The 16,404-nt window shown below is 36.0% G+C and overlaps 1 protein-coding gene and 1 long non-coding RNA gene across 2 annotated transcripts; both read left to right on the forward strand.

Moving 5' to 3' along the window:
* Nucleotides 1-2,780: 2,780 nt before the first annotated feature.
* LOC119639667 (myb-like protein A) lies at nt 2,781-4,311 on the forward strand. The gene is made up of 3 exons (XM_038037230.1): nt 2,781-3,386; nt 3,497-3,620; nt 3,677-4,311. The coding sequence occupies exons 1-3, from the start codon at nt 2,781-2,783 to the stop codon at nt 4,309-4,311; spliced, it is 1,365 nt and encodes a 454-aa protein (XP_037893158.1).
* An 8,812-nt stretch (nt 4,312-13,123) lies between these two features.
* Nucleotides 13,124-16,367, forward strand: LOC119639632. The gene is made up of 2 exons (XR_005247560.1): nt 13,124-13,280; nt 15,893-16,367. It is a non-coding gene; the product is annotated as an uncharacterized LOC119639632 (long non-coding RNA).
* Nucleotides 16,368-16,404: the final 37 nt, after the last annotated feature.

Consider the following 16,404-nt stretch of genomic DNA (forward strand, 5'->3'; position numbering starts at 1 on the left):
TAACTATTATAAACTGATTTTCATCGAGAAGCGTTAAAAATTAGCCCTTTTTCTCCTATGAACTTCAATTTTCGTTATATGTGAGGGGGGGATTTAAAAAATTATCCCGATTCGACCAAAGTTTGCATACCAATTAAGAATGCCGAAATACTGTTACTTAGCCACTTTTGTTGAAAACCTCTAAAAATCGAAATTTTTGTTTTCCATAAACGACTCTGAAAAAAAGGGTGCTATATGGGGAGTGGTCGAAAAGGGGACCGATCCAAACCATTTTCAATAGCATTTGTACTTCGGTTAAAGCACATCAGTATACATAAGGTTAATCTAAATATCTCAAAAATAGCGACCTGTGGCTTGAGCACAAATTTACATGGGCACGCGTCAGACGGACAGATAGGCAGGCGGACAGACAGGTTTTTTTATCAATATAATAAAAGGTGGATATATCTTAAGCGCTCCTGCGTGTTACATACGTTCACACGAACTCTATATACTCTGTACCACTTGTGGTGTAGGGTGCAATAAACACAGCGTATCCACCCATCCAATCGAAATCAAACTCCAAAGCAAATATTACACTCTAAGCAAAATAATCGTCGAATGTAATAAAGCTGTGAGTGCACAATCGCCAAGTGAAATTACTAAACAAACCGCGTCAACAAACAAAAGGCATGAAATTTCCACAAGCTACAATTAAATTAAAAAATGTAAAACCAAACTAAAATAACACGCGATTCTTGGAAGACGACGGAAACGATAGAAATGAAAACGTGTTTGCAAAGCTTATGAAGCCCAACGAATGTGTGGCACGATAAAGAGTAGCGTTTAAGTAGCGTTTAATAGAAAGTGAGAAAAAAAACTCAGAAAATATGTTTAAAAAATAAAAATTTATACAAGTGTGTTGTCATTAAGTCAAAAATAAAGGAACCAAACTGGGAATGTTTAGCGAAACTCAGTGAAAGCAAGAAAAAAATTTTTTTTTCCGCCAGATACCGTTTTACGATTTACTTCCTAATCCGAAGCCCTAAGGACATATTTTTCCGATTTCACCCTCTAAAGAGTAATACCTTCGACTGGCGATGCATTTGGCTTATGGGCCTGGAAGGAGCATGGGATAACATATTAATTTGTCTTCAAGCCCTATTGCTGCTTACGCCTGCTAAGTTGTCTACGCCTACAGTGCAACGTACATTCTCAACAATTTTAAATTATGCTCCCTATAACAATCTTCTCTCTTTTTTGCCTAGCTTTGATATGTTTCAAGGTATCTAAGCCAAAAAAAAAATCGGAAAGTGATCTTATGCCTTAAGCAAAGTGGCCTCGTTAAGATGATCAAATTTATGGATCACGGAAGTCACGATATTTAACTATAGAGGCAAAGCTAAGATGAACAATCGACAGTCATAGGCGAAGAGTCTCTGTGCTTGCAGAGCTTAATGAGACGAAACCCGCAGGCTTATAGGGTAATTTACGAGAGATTTCCGGCACATTCTTGTTTGCAACACAATTCAACAGGACAGAGGTTCTTTTCCAAGACTGGAGTACCACGTATGAAAGTTTGGCTATGGTCCAGGCTTTGCATCTCTCACCATGTAAAGCTCCCGCAATTGGGGATAACCAAAGTCACCGAAGGGCCGCATCCAGCAGTCACGCCTCATACACGGTTTCTGCTAAAGTATATTGCAGCACTATCGTTAAGCTAAGAGTAAGCACCTGTGATACAGAGCGAGTGGGCAGCCCGGCCTCCATGAATCCTAAAGTTTTATTCCGTAATGCATTAGGATCATCGGCATTATGCTTTGCGTAGATACGAACATATTCTTGCTTTTAGATTATGAGTGGGTCTTGGTCGCCACCCAGCTAATATCCTTTTGATATTTCAACGAACAAGAAGCGGATAACAACGCAGCTTGCTCCAGGCACCAATTCGCGTTACGAGCTTCTCGGTCCTCTTTGGAAACGCGCAGCGCTATTTGCAACTAAATTCTTAGTAAAACAGACGACTCCTGACGACTCTCTCGACGACTTCCCCCAGGTGAGGCTTTTGTCGCTGGGAAAAGTCAGAGCCATGAAAAGAAGTTTAAGAGCAGCAAGCAAAAAACCCAAAAGCGAGCTAAGACTTCTTTGAGGCGAGGATACGTTGATTGAAATTGCGTACAAAGACACGAATACCACGGATTTCGTAACTATCCAGCGAGTTATTAAGAATGTACCTTTTAATATCATATGATATGAAGCGAAATTGAGATTCAATCGGAGCAGCATTGCATCCCTCCTTTCGAATGCAAAGTTCGGTTTCGCTTAGTCTGCTCTAAAAGGCAACTTTATTAAAGCGTTTCAAGTCCTTCTTTCGCCTATACACAATATTTCCGTACCTGCGTACCGTTCATTAACTTGAACGTGGATGGAGAGGGTTGTTTGCGATAATCTGCTGAATGATATTCAATATCCTTTCACATTTTACACTCTATAATTGCTATTTGAACGGTATGTGTTTAACACTAAACTTCATTGAAAAATCCATCACAGATGTCTTTTTAAAATTTTCAAATTTTCGAAAACTTTTTTTCAGTTTTCGATTATTTGTATTTTTTGAACAGTATCGTATTTGAATATTTGGGATAAAAAAGAAACAAGTTTTAGCACATTATTGGGACCACTTATCATTCATTAAAAATAATTGATAATTAAAAAATAGCCCTAAACGACCTACATTTGTGTTTCTCTTCTCCGCTCGCAATTTTCACGCAAAAGCTTTCCTGCACGCACACACACACGAAATGGTAAGACAGAGACAACGTAAATCCATTGAAGAATTATATGGCGGTAAATATGATGCTTCCAAATCGCAAGTAACTAATAATGCTTCAAAAAATCCACGAACTGATCGTGATTATGGTTATATAATAACGTCGAGCACGCCATACAACACGGGCGGATCAATACCTGCCGCAAATACAAACAGTAATGGTGGTAATGGGGCTGCAAGTACGGCACGCCGTAAAAGTGCCCGGACCGCAGCGGTCAAGGGCGCCGAAAAATATTATAGCAAGGATGAGAAAATTCCAAATCTTGACGATTTGAAAAAAGATCACAATATAATCAAATCTAAAACATCACGTGTCGAAAAATGTCCGTATACAACGTCGACCAATATGTACGATAATAAGACCTGTGGCAGCGCCTATACTGAACGTCATAAGGAGTCGGGCGGTGAGGCCGTCGGCGCTCATCAACATTCGCATCAACAACACTCGCATCCACATCAACATCAGCATCATCATCATAACCACAATCATCGTACTGCAAGTCATGATGATGATAAAGATGATGACACCGAAGAATTTTTCGAACTGATAAGGCAAACAGTAGAAAGCGCTATAGGGGTAAGTTTGAATGAGGGCAGCGGTAGTGGCCTTACCTGCCGCACCTATCGATCCTAACACAGATTATCTTGATATTTACATATTAGAGAAATGCATTGGGTCATTTTCAGAAATCGATATCTGATCTATTGAATCGTAATTTTCGTGAGTTGGCCACAAAGGTTGAGCGTTTCTCGTCCGAGCTAAAAAACACCAACACCTTGCTAAACAAATTACAAACTGATCTTAATAATAGTGAGTATAAATAGGAGCACACTTAACTAAAAATAAATGTTATGATGTTTCGACAGAAGTGGTACACTATGGCGAAGAGAATTCTCGACATTTTCGCTACCTGTGCATGAAATCCGAATACGATAAAATGTTTTATCAGCATCAATCGATGATGGCAGCTGTAACGCCCTCAGCTACCTCCCAGCAGGTTGATAAGCGAAGTAGCGGTGGCAAAGGCAATACTTCAAACAACATTTTAGTTTCGACAGTCACGGATAATGATAAAACTAATGCTTCGGCTCCGATACCCTGCACATGTCGGAGTAATAAATCTAATAATGCCAACGAATACAAAGAGCTCACTCATAAGCAATCATCTGAGGATCACAGCCTAAGTCAGAAATCATCGGAAGTGGGCATGCGTGAAGTGCTCGAGCATATACAGCGTTTTTGCACGCAAATGCAATTGAATGATCTTAAGTGCGATCATTTGCCGCCCAACGTCCAATCCTCAATGAAGCGTGGCGGTTATCGTCGCGAGGACGCTCTCAAGATTAATGAAGAAATTTTCCAAGACGATGATGACGATTTGGAAATCAGTTCAGATGGTATGACACCACGCAGCGATGACAATAACTCGCACAAATACGGTGCGAATACAATGCGCGGTTGTAATACCACCAGAGGTGGCACCGGTGGCGGTGATGCTTAGAGATCTAAGCGCAATCGGAGCGCGCCAGCGTTGGTATTGAAGGATCATTTGGAGCATTTTTCCCATGAACAAATTTGATTTAAGCTAAATTCTAATCTAATCTCTCTGCAAAAGAGTTTTCGATAGGTTCCCCCTCTTTTTTTTATATAAACATTAACATATACATATATTTTTTACATATATATTTTTATTTGTATTGTATGTGTGTGTGTGTGTGTGTTTGAATGCAAGTGGGTGTGTGTGTGTGTGTGCGTATATTTGATATATCTTGAATTAATTTTTATTGAATTAAATTTGATATTTCATCCCGATATTTAACAAAATGCGTACATAAAAGATAGAAATTCTTATCGATCTGTATGTATTAGTTGGTGTACACACACACACACAACACAGAACTAATTTCTCGTTTAAAACATTGCGTTTCAAACTTATGTATACATATGTATGGGTATATGTGCGTACGTATTTTGTGACAAAAAAAATTAATAAAAACATTTACGGCATAAAAAGGGAGAAGCAAACCTTTGCGTAATAATACTAAACCTAACACCAACGACGTAGATCACAAGTAAATCACTTAAAATAACAAGTGAGTGTAATGAGAAGGAAAGTCTTCAATGGGATTACTTTCAATTTCTCTTTTTAAGGAGCAAGGACGAAGGATAACCAGTTCATGAGCCAATAAGAAAAGAGCTATACGGCAAGATGTGGCGAGCAAAAAAGCGAAAGCGCTCCCGACGTAAATGTTGACCATCAAAATGTGAATTTCGATCTTTGATTGCCATTCCTCAATGTTCTCACATCTAAGAGGCTAAGTGGTGTTAGACGTTTTTAGGAAGAAATAATGCATCGGAAATGATTCGGTTGATTCGGTTCTATATGATTGTAGGCGTATCGGTTAACTTTGACTAGGATCCACTTTCTGACTTTCTATTATCGCAAGCGGCACGAACATATTCGTATGGAATCTAGTGTAAGAAGTAAAACTTTAAATAGAATTCTGTTGTCTGAGCAAAACCTGGACGCCAAGTCGATGCTGATGCTGATGCTAAAAAATGTGCATTTGTCTGGTCGTCGATATGCCATTGGAGAAATTTTCATTCGAATGATTCAAAGCATTCAGTGTTCATATTTGACTTTTCATTATTTTGAGTAATGAACATAGAAACACGAAATATCCTTTCGTGAATGATGATAAAAAAAATCTTTCCACTGGACACCAGAGTAGTTGGGAACATTATTATTACTAAGCGAAATATGCGATATATGAAAATGGATGAAACATGCATTCATCCCAATACTACAGAGTGAAATCGGTGTTCGGCCGAGTGGATGACGACAAACGTCGTTCACAGCGAACTGAATGTCCGGATCTCATTTGAAGGCTGGTCCTATCCATGATATATGACGTATGGGCCTATCAACAGTCTTGCCACATATAGATCAGATCGGAAACTGTTTTAAGTAATGTAATAGATTCATTTCGATGCGTATTTACGCCAATGTACATATTCAGGTAAAGTAGAGGGCACGACTTGGCTAGTATAGCTTAGTTTTTGGATAGTCTGTCGGTGTTGCGTAAATTTCCCTTGAACATGTTTTAAGTACGCGACTTACGTATAAATTCATATCAAAGCTATAAAGAGAAAGAGAAAAACAAAATCTAATCATAATCTGATGAAAAGAGGATTACTTCGTTCTAATGTTAACATTATGTGAATGTGTCGTAAATGTATTCAAACTTAAAATGATTTTGTTACATAAAAACTCAAATTAAAACGTGAATGATATCGAAAGTACAACCTACGCCAGTAAAAAGTTAATTAACTTAATTTTTTTATATACGACATACATTCAAACCTACAAAAGACATACGAAAACATAGCTGAACACATATTCATAACGTAAAGAGATTTTAAGCTTAAATACAATGAAAGTACATTATGGATTACTTTTTACATATATGCATACATAAATACAAGAAATGAGAAAATTGTTTCCAAGAAAGCACAAAGAAAACAAGAAAATGATGTCCATCTTATGGCGAATAGAGGAGAAGGCTTCATTTCCCTTTAAACGGACATTAAAAAGTGCAGTGTTGTGGTTATTTTAAGCGGTTAGTGAACCACTGAAGGGCACATTTCCAAGGCAAATTCCAATAGGAGTTGCGCTCTCACACGATCACCCGTCGAATCCGCCCATAAGTATATGACACCGAATAACACCGGTTGTTAAACTGTAGCATAAATACGGGAAGTTAAATTACGGTATATCCCTCACACAATATAAAGAAGTATTGAAACCCCCGGTCTTTCGTAGTCCGCGTTATAAACTTTAACTTTCAAATAACGTAGCGGCGTAGGAGGCTGAGGGTGAGTTTTCTATACTCGCAGGAAGTTCTGATAATATGATAGGGGTGCGTTGTGTCGATATTTTCTACATAAACCTCTAAAAAAGTATAGTTGAGATCACTTGCGCTATTATAAGGAAGGATCTGAAAGGCAAGTGCAGCAAACAATTGTCCCAAGAAGAGCTAAAAGCTTTATATAAAAAATTGAAACATAACGGCAGCTGCATTCGGCTTTCAATTCGTATGGAATGTCATAGCCGCATACGGTCCTACGGTATGTGTCGCAGTACCTTTGAAAGTCCTAAATACGCGATAACAATAAATATTGATGTTCATTTGGGCCTCGATCTTTCCCAGAGGCTACGAAATGCCTACAAACCTTTAATCGACCTGGTACTCCAGAATTATTCTTATATAAACCATTGCGTCAGGGAGACCAGTGGAATTAAGTCTCCGAATGAGCATCCACACGATACTCATAGAATCATCTATAGCCTAAGGACGGAATACACAATGCCTTCATGGAATATTTTAATTTGCTCCGACGACTACACCATAAGATTACGGATAAGGCCGCAAATAAATGGAGGTTTAATTAATAAATAAGTTCTCAAGGCAGACAGAATATATGGCAGAAAATGCCAGACATATAAATAATCCAAAGTAAAGTTATACTACGTACGGTCTGCTTCTAATCAACACAAATAAGAAGGTTCTACTCGACGGGGGCCGAATCTCGCGTACCCACTATACAAACGCTTGCTACCCTTAGGATTTCGATTTCCAAGAAATCTGCTTTTTCTAAACCAGACCCCGAGGCTTATTAAACTTTTAAACTTCCACAATTTTATCGCTTTCTGCTCTCCAACGTCTTTCACTTGATACCTACATCGAAGGTATATTTAAGAGAGTAATTATCCACTAAGGCGTAACGTCTACCTCAATTAACTTAGCTTCTCGCTTTCTACTCTCCGAGTCTGTTCATGAAAAAAAACAACATGAGTATATCCCCATCGTTCAGCGGTGGGCATAAAAGAGTTAAAAATATTTTAAAAGTTTTCTTCAAGAAGTATCTCGTTATCTATCTACAAGAACACTGTTAGCCATCTGAAAGGATTGAATTATTTATCGCCATAATTTGCAGTTCGTGTTCAGTTACTTTATTCGAGTTGTATCGATTTCTTATCGTCAAGTGCTCAGCCAGTCATATAAAGAATAAATCCCGAGAGGACTGCGAAAAGTGAACTTGTCACTCCGCAACAATCGCTAGACATTATTTCATTTTATTGTGCCAATCGGATTCGGAGAAGTGATATCCTCTTCACAAAGCATGAGTCAATTTTTCAAAAATAGCAAATTAACATATGCCGTTGCAAAATTATAATAACCTTATGATCTCTTCACAATCCGTGAAACTTAAGGGCTGGCTTGTCATGGAGCCTTTTTCAATTTGCTTTTCAATGTAAATACTTTCGGTTAGTATTCCGTAAGGAGAGCAACTAACAATTTCTCATATCTCTCTCTCTCTCTCTCTCTCTCTCTCTCACTCTCCTCTCTCACTCTCACTCTCACTCTCTCTCTCTTTCTCTTTCTCTTTCTCTCTCTCTCTCTCTCTCTTTCTCACTCACTCACTCTCTCTCTCTCTCTCTCACGATAGGATAAGCGAAGTGATAAATTTATTACCCGAAAGGCGGATCACGAAATCGCATTTTCTTTATTGATTTCTTAGCCAATTAAATGTAAACGTGTTGGTCTCGACTGTAGAAAATTTTAAACGCTATTCTTGACTTTCCATGTGATTCTTGGCTTACATATTTTATAGATTTTTAATGCTTCCTGTTTCAACTTGTCTTCTATTACTATTTGTGCATTTGTTTTGTGTGTTTTTTTTTTTTTTTTTTTTTGGTTTTGTTGCACCTTGACAATAGATCAACAATAATGGATTATAGATGACCTTACCTTAACATACGGCATGGACTTTTGGAAAATTGTTAAGTTGAAATGTATGCTTGGGAAAAAACTGTGAAAACTAGTCGTATTATTAAAATTAGCAAAAAACACAAGTACAACATGTATTAGATGCCCTACATCACTTCGCTGAATACAGTTACTAACTCGTTATGGTAACAGTACATTAAAAATGCAAAGGACTTTTCACGAAAGCCCGCATATCGGAGGAGTCCTTATATGCGATGGTATCCAAAAAATATATCTACGTGATCTAAATTCGGTACGCTTGATTTCTATATTAATTTACGATTATGAACTAATTTTCACCATAAAATATTAAAAACTGTACACTTTTCCTATATAAAAATTCCATTTTCGTAAACACGATTATATGAGATGGTGTTCAAAAAATTGCCCCAGCCGAACTAATCTTTCCTTATCAATTTAAAAAATCCTTATGGCTATCACAGAGCGAGTTTTGTCGACAAATTTTAAAAATTGCAATCTTTTTCCATGCGGCGACTTTTAAAAATAGGTCGCTATATGCGGAGTAGTTGAAAAAGTGGACCGAACCAAACCATGGTATATGAAATCTCATCAAAATATCTTAAAAACTGCGACCAGTAACCTGAATAGAGACTTACATGGACAGAGAGTAGGCGGACAGATGGACAGACAGACTTAGATCGATTCAGATTACGATTTCGAATGGATCGGTATAATAAAAGGTAGGTCTGTCTTAAGCCCTTCTGCATGTTACATACGTCCGTACAACATGTACCGCAAGTGGGTTAGTATACCTATATTATTATTATCTCCATTTGATGGTTTGCACTTTGACGATTACATCTTACTAATGCGTTTATTGCAAAGTAATTGATCTTTTTTGGTCAAAATGAAAGAAAAGAAAGCTTTTCGCATGACCGTTATTCGATAAAGTTCATCCGCTAGCGATCTTATGACTTGCGCCAATTAATGCTTTTATTTTTCCGTCATCAGTTTATCATATCCAGTGATTTTTTTTTTCTTGCTTTTGATGATAATAAAGTAAAATATGCAGAAAATTCTGCTTCCGTCTTGGTATCTTTAACAAAATACCGCACAACCACTTTTTCATAAACAAACCTTACTATATAGTATGTTCTTTCCTGGAGAAGAAAAAACCGACGACTTTTCGACCACTCCAGTATATTATTATAGGTGTTTAGTCTTTAAATTAGACGAAAGTATACATCTGTAAGCGCTGTACGCTTTTTGTAGTGAATAGATCGACAAAATCGCTGCAACACGTCCATGCGGCGATAATAGAAAATCCCAAGTTGCTTGGTAAAATCTCCCTCGTCCAGAATAACGCATTAAATGGAAGCGTTAAAAAAATAAACCTAAAACAAAAAAGTAAGCTAAGGGTCTATGCCTTTCCTACGCGAGGAGAGGGAAATCACTGTGCACAGTAGAATTAGTTGATACATTCATTTTAGAAAAACTTCAGTGCCTTCAATGTCGTTCAAATAACTCAAATTGTGTTAAAGTTAGTAGAAACTGACCGAAAATTTGTACAATTTCCCCGTTGACGCCATGAGGATCTGACGACCCAATTATGCTGCAGAACATACAAGCAACAACCATGCAGCCACATTGTATATCATATGATTACGTTTCCACTTTGAGAGAATCATACGTGAATGTCGACAGAAGCTCATTGCGACAGAGGATAAATAGAAAGGGCCCTAAGTGAATAATTTGCGCGATACCTAAGGTCACAGAAATATTTTTAAAAGACAAAGAGTTTACCTGGAACACAATTATGAGCACATTATGAATGTTTTATACAAAAGTCAAATGTTCCACCCTTTACATAACATACCCTTCGCATTATATTGGTCGAAACGTTTTTCAAAAAAAAAAAACCAAATATTTTATTTAGTACTTGGGTTGTAATATAAAACCAGTATTCAATCAAGTGAAAAATCTATATTATAAATGCGCTGACAGACGAACGGTAGAAGAAACATGGTAAAATAAAGAAAAATGTCCCAAAATTTAAATGTTTATGTAATGAAATATTAAGTAATTAACATTAAGGGGTAAAGCCTAAAAACAAAGGGTTATTTGATTAATTTTTTTTTGGATGGGAAGAAAGATATAAAATAATAATATTTAGCGGGGTTGTTAAGCGCATTTTTAAGCATGAAAAAAAAAAAAGAAGAAATTATCAAAAAATGGCAACACCGCCTCTACTCTCTGAAGACATTGCCACCATACGGATTGCTTAGATACGTATATTAACTTTTGCGCGATTTGTGTGCATTTGAATGGAAAGATTCAATTTTTGACTGAAACCACAAGGAGCTCTTTTATTATTAAAGAGCATTTAAATTGACTTTGGGAAAATTATCACAGGTCCTGCCCTACACAATGCTATTGAATGTTTTTAAAAACTCGCCAAAAATGAAGAAGATATTATAGGTGGTGCACTGACAGAAAGCCGTAGCAGCAAGATATCAAAATAAAGGAAAATAAAAAACATTAAACTACACCAACTTACACTTACTCATATAGAAAGCTTCCAAAATAAATCGAAAAGTGGTCCGATCCAAATCATTTCCATCTTCAATTGCTGTCTGTTGTAGAGTTGAACACAAGAAAACGAAACGGACGAAGGCACAGACAAGATTACATCAATTCGGTATCACTTGGACATAAATGAAAGGATCCTGAGGTGGACCAAAGAAGTTCATCGCGCCAAATTTCATCAAAATATATCAAGAATTTTGGTTTGTGGGTTAGATTGATTATAAAAAAGCAGATGGATAGACGAGCTAAGATCGATTCAAAATCACTTGAACATAAATGGAAAGAGTCTCAGGTAGTCCTTCCAATCGAGTGTTTCACATAAGCTCTGTATATATGTAACTTACCTAAATATCTAGGAATGCTTCACATCCCTCAAAAGAGGAATTTTATGAAAATATTTCTACTCTTTTCTAACTATTTCGCATTTTCCGAAGATAGCCCTAAAGTTAATCTCGCTACTTTCAGCGAAGTGAGAGATGAGTTTATATCGCTTTGACTTTCGTATAAAAACCTTTTTTTTTATCAAGTTTTGCCATAACTGAACAGTGTATGCGAGGGGCCTTAATTTTTCGCTCTAACTGAGAGGCAAGTGCAAGTGAAGTGCAGAAGCGAATGCTTCTAAAAATTTTTGGAATGAATCAGAAGCGAAGGGACTGAATATGTTACGAATTGAAACCACTGAGATATTGGAAAGCGCTTTTTCGGCTACGAAAAGCTAATTCAGTGACAACAACGTAAAGGTTTTTTTTGCATTGTGGCTGGAAATGAGAAATTTACTTATTTATATTCATTTATTTGTTATACTCTCCACCAGTTGTGATGCAGGAGTATGTTATGCTTGTTCACCTAAATGGACTTCGCATAGTCCCTTCTTTCAGTATACGGATTAAATCAGAATCGTTTTCTAAATAGGTATATTTTTTGTCTGTCCGTCCGCAAATTTTCGAGATATTTTGATGAAACTTGGCACAAACAAAACAGTGACGTGATACAGGCACGAATGCCATTGAAAGCGGTTCAGCTGGGACTACGTTTTCAACCTTAACTTGTCATATAACGCCTTCTTTTGAAAAGTCATGGTAAACATTAAGCGGTAGGGTGTGGAGTGGTTAATAATAGGTCATAGCCCTTTATAATGTTTTTATTCGTTTTTATTACTTTATTTATTTATTTGCGTTTATTTATTAGCAAACCTGCACACATACACAAATGCATAAATGCAGTTTAGTTTTGTAAGTTTCTTCGCCGAGAAAGCGGTAAGCGGGCGAAAAATCAAAGTCTCTTTTCTCTCGCCTTTCAAAACCTAACCTAATACAAGAGGAGGACATGGGATAGGAAAAACTTAAAATAAGACTAAAATACGGCCAACCACGATTCGGCCGTTAAAAGATCAGTAGGTGAAAAGGGATAAAATCATCTTTCAAATTTCGACCGAAAAAGTTATGCTTTGTAATAATTATCTAATTTCTAATTATTGAGCGAAATCTTATTTTTAAGGGTAATTGAGTATACATTTTACAAATGCATAGCGACTTTCTTTGTATCGTATTCGTTGTATCGTTTTGCATATCGAAAAGAAGTCGTGTATGCATGGATACAAGTATGTCTGTTGCCATAACAACTTACTTATCATGCGGTAAACATAAACATTGAAAACCTTACACAGAACAAAGTGTTTTAACTAAAGGTTTTTCTTGTTCGTCTTTAAATGGAAACTAAAAAAAAAAACGTACAGGTGCCTGTCAATTTCTCTATTACTGTTAAACCGTTCGGTGTGCAAGTGTTGAGTACGTTGAGTGTGCCCGTGCAATTGGAAATTTAAAAGGGTGTCGTGCGTTTTTTTCTCTTTTTTTTTTTTTTCTTGTATATTTTTCACTTATTTAAGCCGTTTATTTTATTTTCTTCACTGGATAGGTCTACGGGTTTTTTTTTGCTTTTCTTTTCTTGTATCGCAGTGAACCCACAAATTAGTTGCAAATTTAGTTGTTACTGGTTAAGTGCTGCGTATGGTTATCATTTCAGTTTAAGAATAGAAAATAAGTGAAATTCAATTAAAACGAAATTAATTTAATATAATTTAATTAATGATTAGGTAAATCATTCTAATTATACGGGTACGCCTCGGCGTTTGCGCGAATTAATGCAATTAAATATTTGAAAAAAAAAAAAAAAAAAAAAAAAAATCAAGACAATAGTGTAAATGAGCTGATGTCAAAAAAGAAATGGGAAATATATAATGCAACCGATAATTAACAGTTAATTACAAATAATTAATAATTAATAAATTAATAATATATGAAATTACTTTCTATTATACTTGCGGATTATAAGGCTCGTCAATTAGCCGCGATATCGTACAGCTTCGCTGCGACCTACGGCTCGAAGAGCGAAATTCAAATCCTAATGTTTGGCATAAGCTTGAAGGATTTCTTTAAAGAAAGCATTGAGCTTTTCGTGAATTTCCAGAATACATTACTATTACACGTACTCTCGCTCAGATCGTAAGTTTGCGATCTGAAAGCAGATACGAAAATTTTTCATGTTTCCAGGTTTTCGCAAAGTGTTTAGTATCTTAGAGATGTTCATCCAAAAGGTATCGGACTGGTTTTACGTTCCATGTCAAGATATTTGACATCAAGGTACAAGGGACGGACATATGCGAATCTCGGAAAGATTTTAAATTGACCCATCTTTCCGATCAGAATCGGTTTCTGAATTACTTTCTAATTTGCTTTAAGCTTGCCTTTGTGTCTGTCCGTCTTTTATTGTTATGTTCAAACCTACACGACGCTAATTTTGAGATATTTTAATCAAACTTAGTACACCAACGTGGTTAAGCCCAAAGACGATGATCGCTATTAAAAATGGTTCGGATCGCATCACTTTTTCAATCGCTTCCTATATCATCTCTTATTTTGAAAAGTCGTTATATGACCAACTGTACCAAGCGAAAGGCTATAGACTATGTGCAACTATACGGTTTCTTACTGTTCCAATACTGTTCCAAAACTGTTATTTTTGAAAGTAGTATAAGAAAATTTTTTGTTATAATACTAAGGATTTTCGGTTGAGTTGAGCTAAATGTTAATTAATTCGGATGAGGTTTTTAAAAGTGTTGGGCTTTTAAATTATTTCATGAGATAATTATTAAAACAATTTTAAACAAATAGACATTTTTTTTAGGTTCAAAAAGACTTATAGCGGTTTCAAAAAAGCACGTATTATAAGAAATAGAGACGAGATCATATTTTTGTAGACATTAGCTTCACTGGAACGGACTTTCTGATGTAAAAAACAATAATTGATTTGAAGGCACGAGTCATCAAGCTTTCTAAAGTTTTTCTTTGGTTGTATTTGTTGCCTTTCTACAGGTTTGGTTGAGGTAAAGACTTCTCTTTTCATTTCATACAAAGTGAGGCTATTCTCCTCGACAAGCCTTTATTGCATTTTAATAGTCTTGAGAAGTACATAACAGATCTTTACTACTTTAAAATCGCTGTTGTTCAGTTGAAATAAACGACCGGACACCTATGTTATTTATGCCATAATACGGCCTTGGCTTCTAATATTCTGAATATGTTTCAGTCAGGAAGATGCTGAGTCGTCCACACCTCTAGATTCTACCCTACACCACCCTAAACTTATTCACATAAAAACTTTTTCAAGGAATCTATTATGCGGTACGTGGTCGAGAATGTAGATCGATGCGAACTGTTCGTCCTTGTGCCAGAACATGTCCGTGTATCAAACTCCATTAAAATATCTTTATAATTGCGGACAAGAATGGACAGATGGACGCCTAAATCAAATCAGAATATTGGCTCTGAATTAATCAGAATAATAAAATACATCACACACATGTACCACAGGTGGCGCGGTGCGCTAAACCAAAAGCTTTATGTTTTTTTGGAATTATCGGCGGGAAGAAACATTATTTGGAATCATGTATGCTTGTCTAGAGAATGTCTAGAAAATATAATCATCATTGTTTATGTATGTATTATGTTTTTAGGCTCCTGTATACTAAGGTTCGAACAAATTCTACAAGGCACTTAGCTTAATAAGCTTAATATAATTTCCTTTATGCTGTACTCGTTCGATCGTCCAAATGTCCCAAATGTTCTTTTCTTGAATTTTTTTTAATTTGCATTCACTTTTACGTAAGGTATTTGTAAACTATTTTCACAACTGTATTGTTTTTATTAAATATTGAAGGTATCTGCCACCTTATCATCTTAATCCTAGAAAAGCTTTCACGTTTCAGTTCTAAAAAACCTGTTAACGAAATATTAAGGTTTAATTGTAAAAGAAATGAGAAATTATTGTTTATATAAAATACTTTACATAATTCTCATAAGTGATCGCATCACTCAAAAAGTTTGTAGGCTAACGTATAGATGTGAGATGAGAAGTGATGAGTCCATATGATTTGCCGATAGCACCAACTTTCAAACGAAATATGACAAATTTTCGTGACATTCCGATCGATATATTTACACGTTGCAGTTGTTTTTTAGTAACAGAATACGTGAAATTCAAATTTTGTCGATTGTTTTGCAAAAACCAAAGGAGGATCACTGAAACAATTGCGAGTTGTAAGCTAATGGCCAAAAATGGTGCTATCTAAAAATCATATGGATTCGTGAAGAATGGTAGCATCTATATGTTATCCTACGAACTTACTGAGTGACATCCCTATTTGAGGCTTCGACTTGTAGCTTATTGGGTGCTTCAGTTATCTTGCAATATTTTAAATCGAACAGCTTTCACTCAGTGAATCTAGACTTACATTTAGTTTTATGATTTTGAAAACTTTACGATTGATTTCTTCGAGATCTCGTCGCTAAAGTGTCGAACAAAATAGTTTAAAAATTCCCTTGAAACGCCGAAGATACAATCAAAAGTAAGATTATTAATCGGCAAAAAAAAAAAAAATTTACAAATAGTTAACTAAAAAAAAAAAAAAAAAAATAGCGGAAAAGTCTATAAATTTAAAGACTAAACATACGTTATGATAAAAATTGTACGGAGTAGTGCGAAGGCAGAATATTACTGTCAATGCATTATGCGTTGAGCATATATTTGTAAGAAGATTAAAGAACAACAATAATACAAACATAACATACCGCCCACACGGAACATATGCGGAGTCAAAGAGTCATTCAGCAAGTGCTCCAAATACAACAGTAGAACAACTGAACGACTAAACGGACTAA

This window comes from Glossina fuscipes, unplaced genomic scaffold (genome assembly GCF_014805625.2).
Source record: "Glossina fuscipes isolate IAEA_lab_2018 unplaced genomic scaffold, Yale_Gfus_2 112, whole genome shotgun sequence".
Classification (NCBI taxonomy): Eukaryota; Metazoa; Arthropoda; class Insecta; order Diptera; family Glossinidae; genus Glossina; species Glossina fuscipes.

What these genes read in the sequence shown, in the direction of transcription:
- LOC119639667 (XM_038037230.1), top strand. Translation starts at nt 2,781, where the DNA reads ATGGTAAGACAGAGACAACGTAAATCCATTGAAGAATTATATGGCGGT. An exon ending in CAGTAGAAAGCGCTATAGGG is followed by an intron (nt 3,387 to 3,496) that starts GTAAGTTTGAAT and finishes GGTCATTTTCAG; the next exon opens with AAATCGATATCTGATCTATT. An exon ending in ACAAACTGATCTTAATAATA is followed by an intron (nt 3,621 to 3,676) that starts GTGAGTATAAAT and finishes ATGTTTCGACAG; the next exon opens with AAGTGGTACACTATGGCGAA.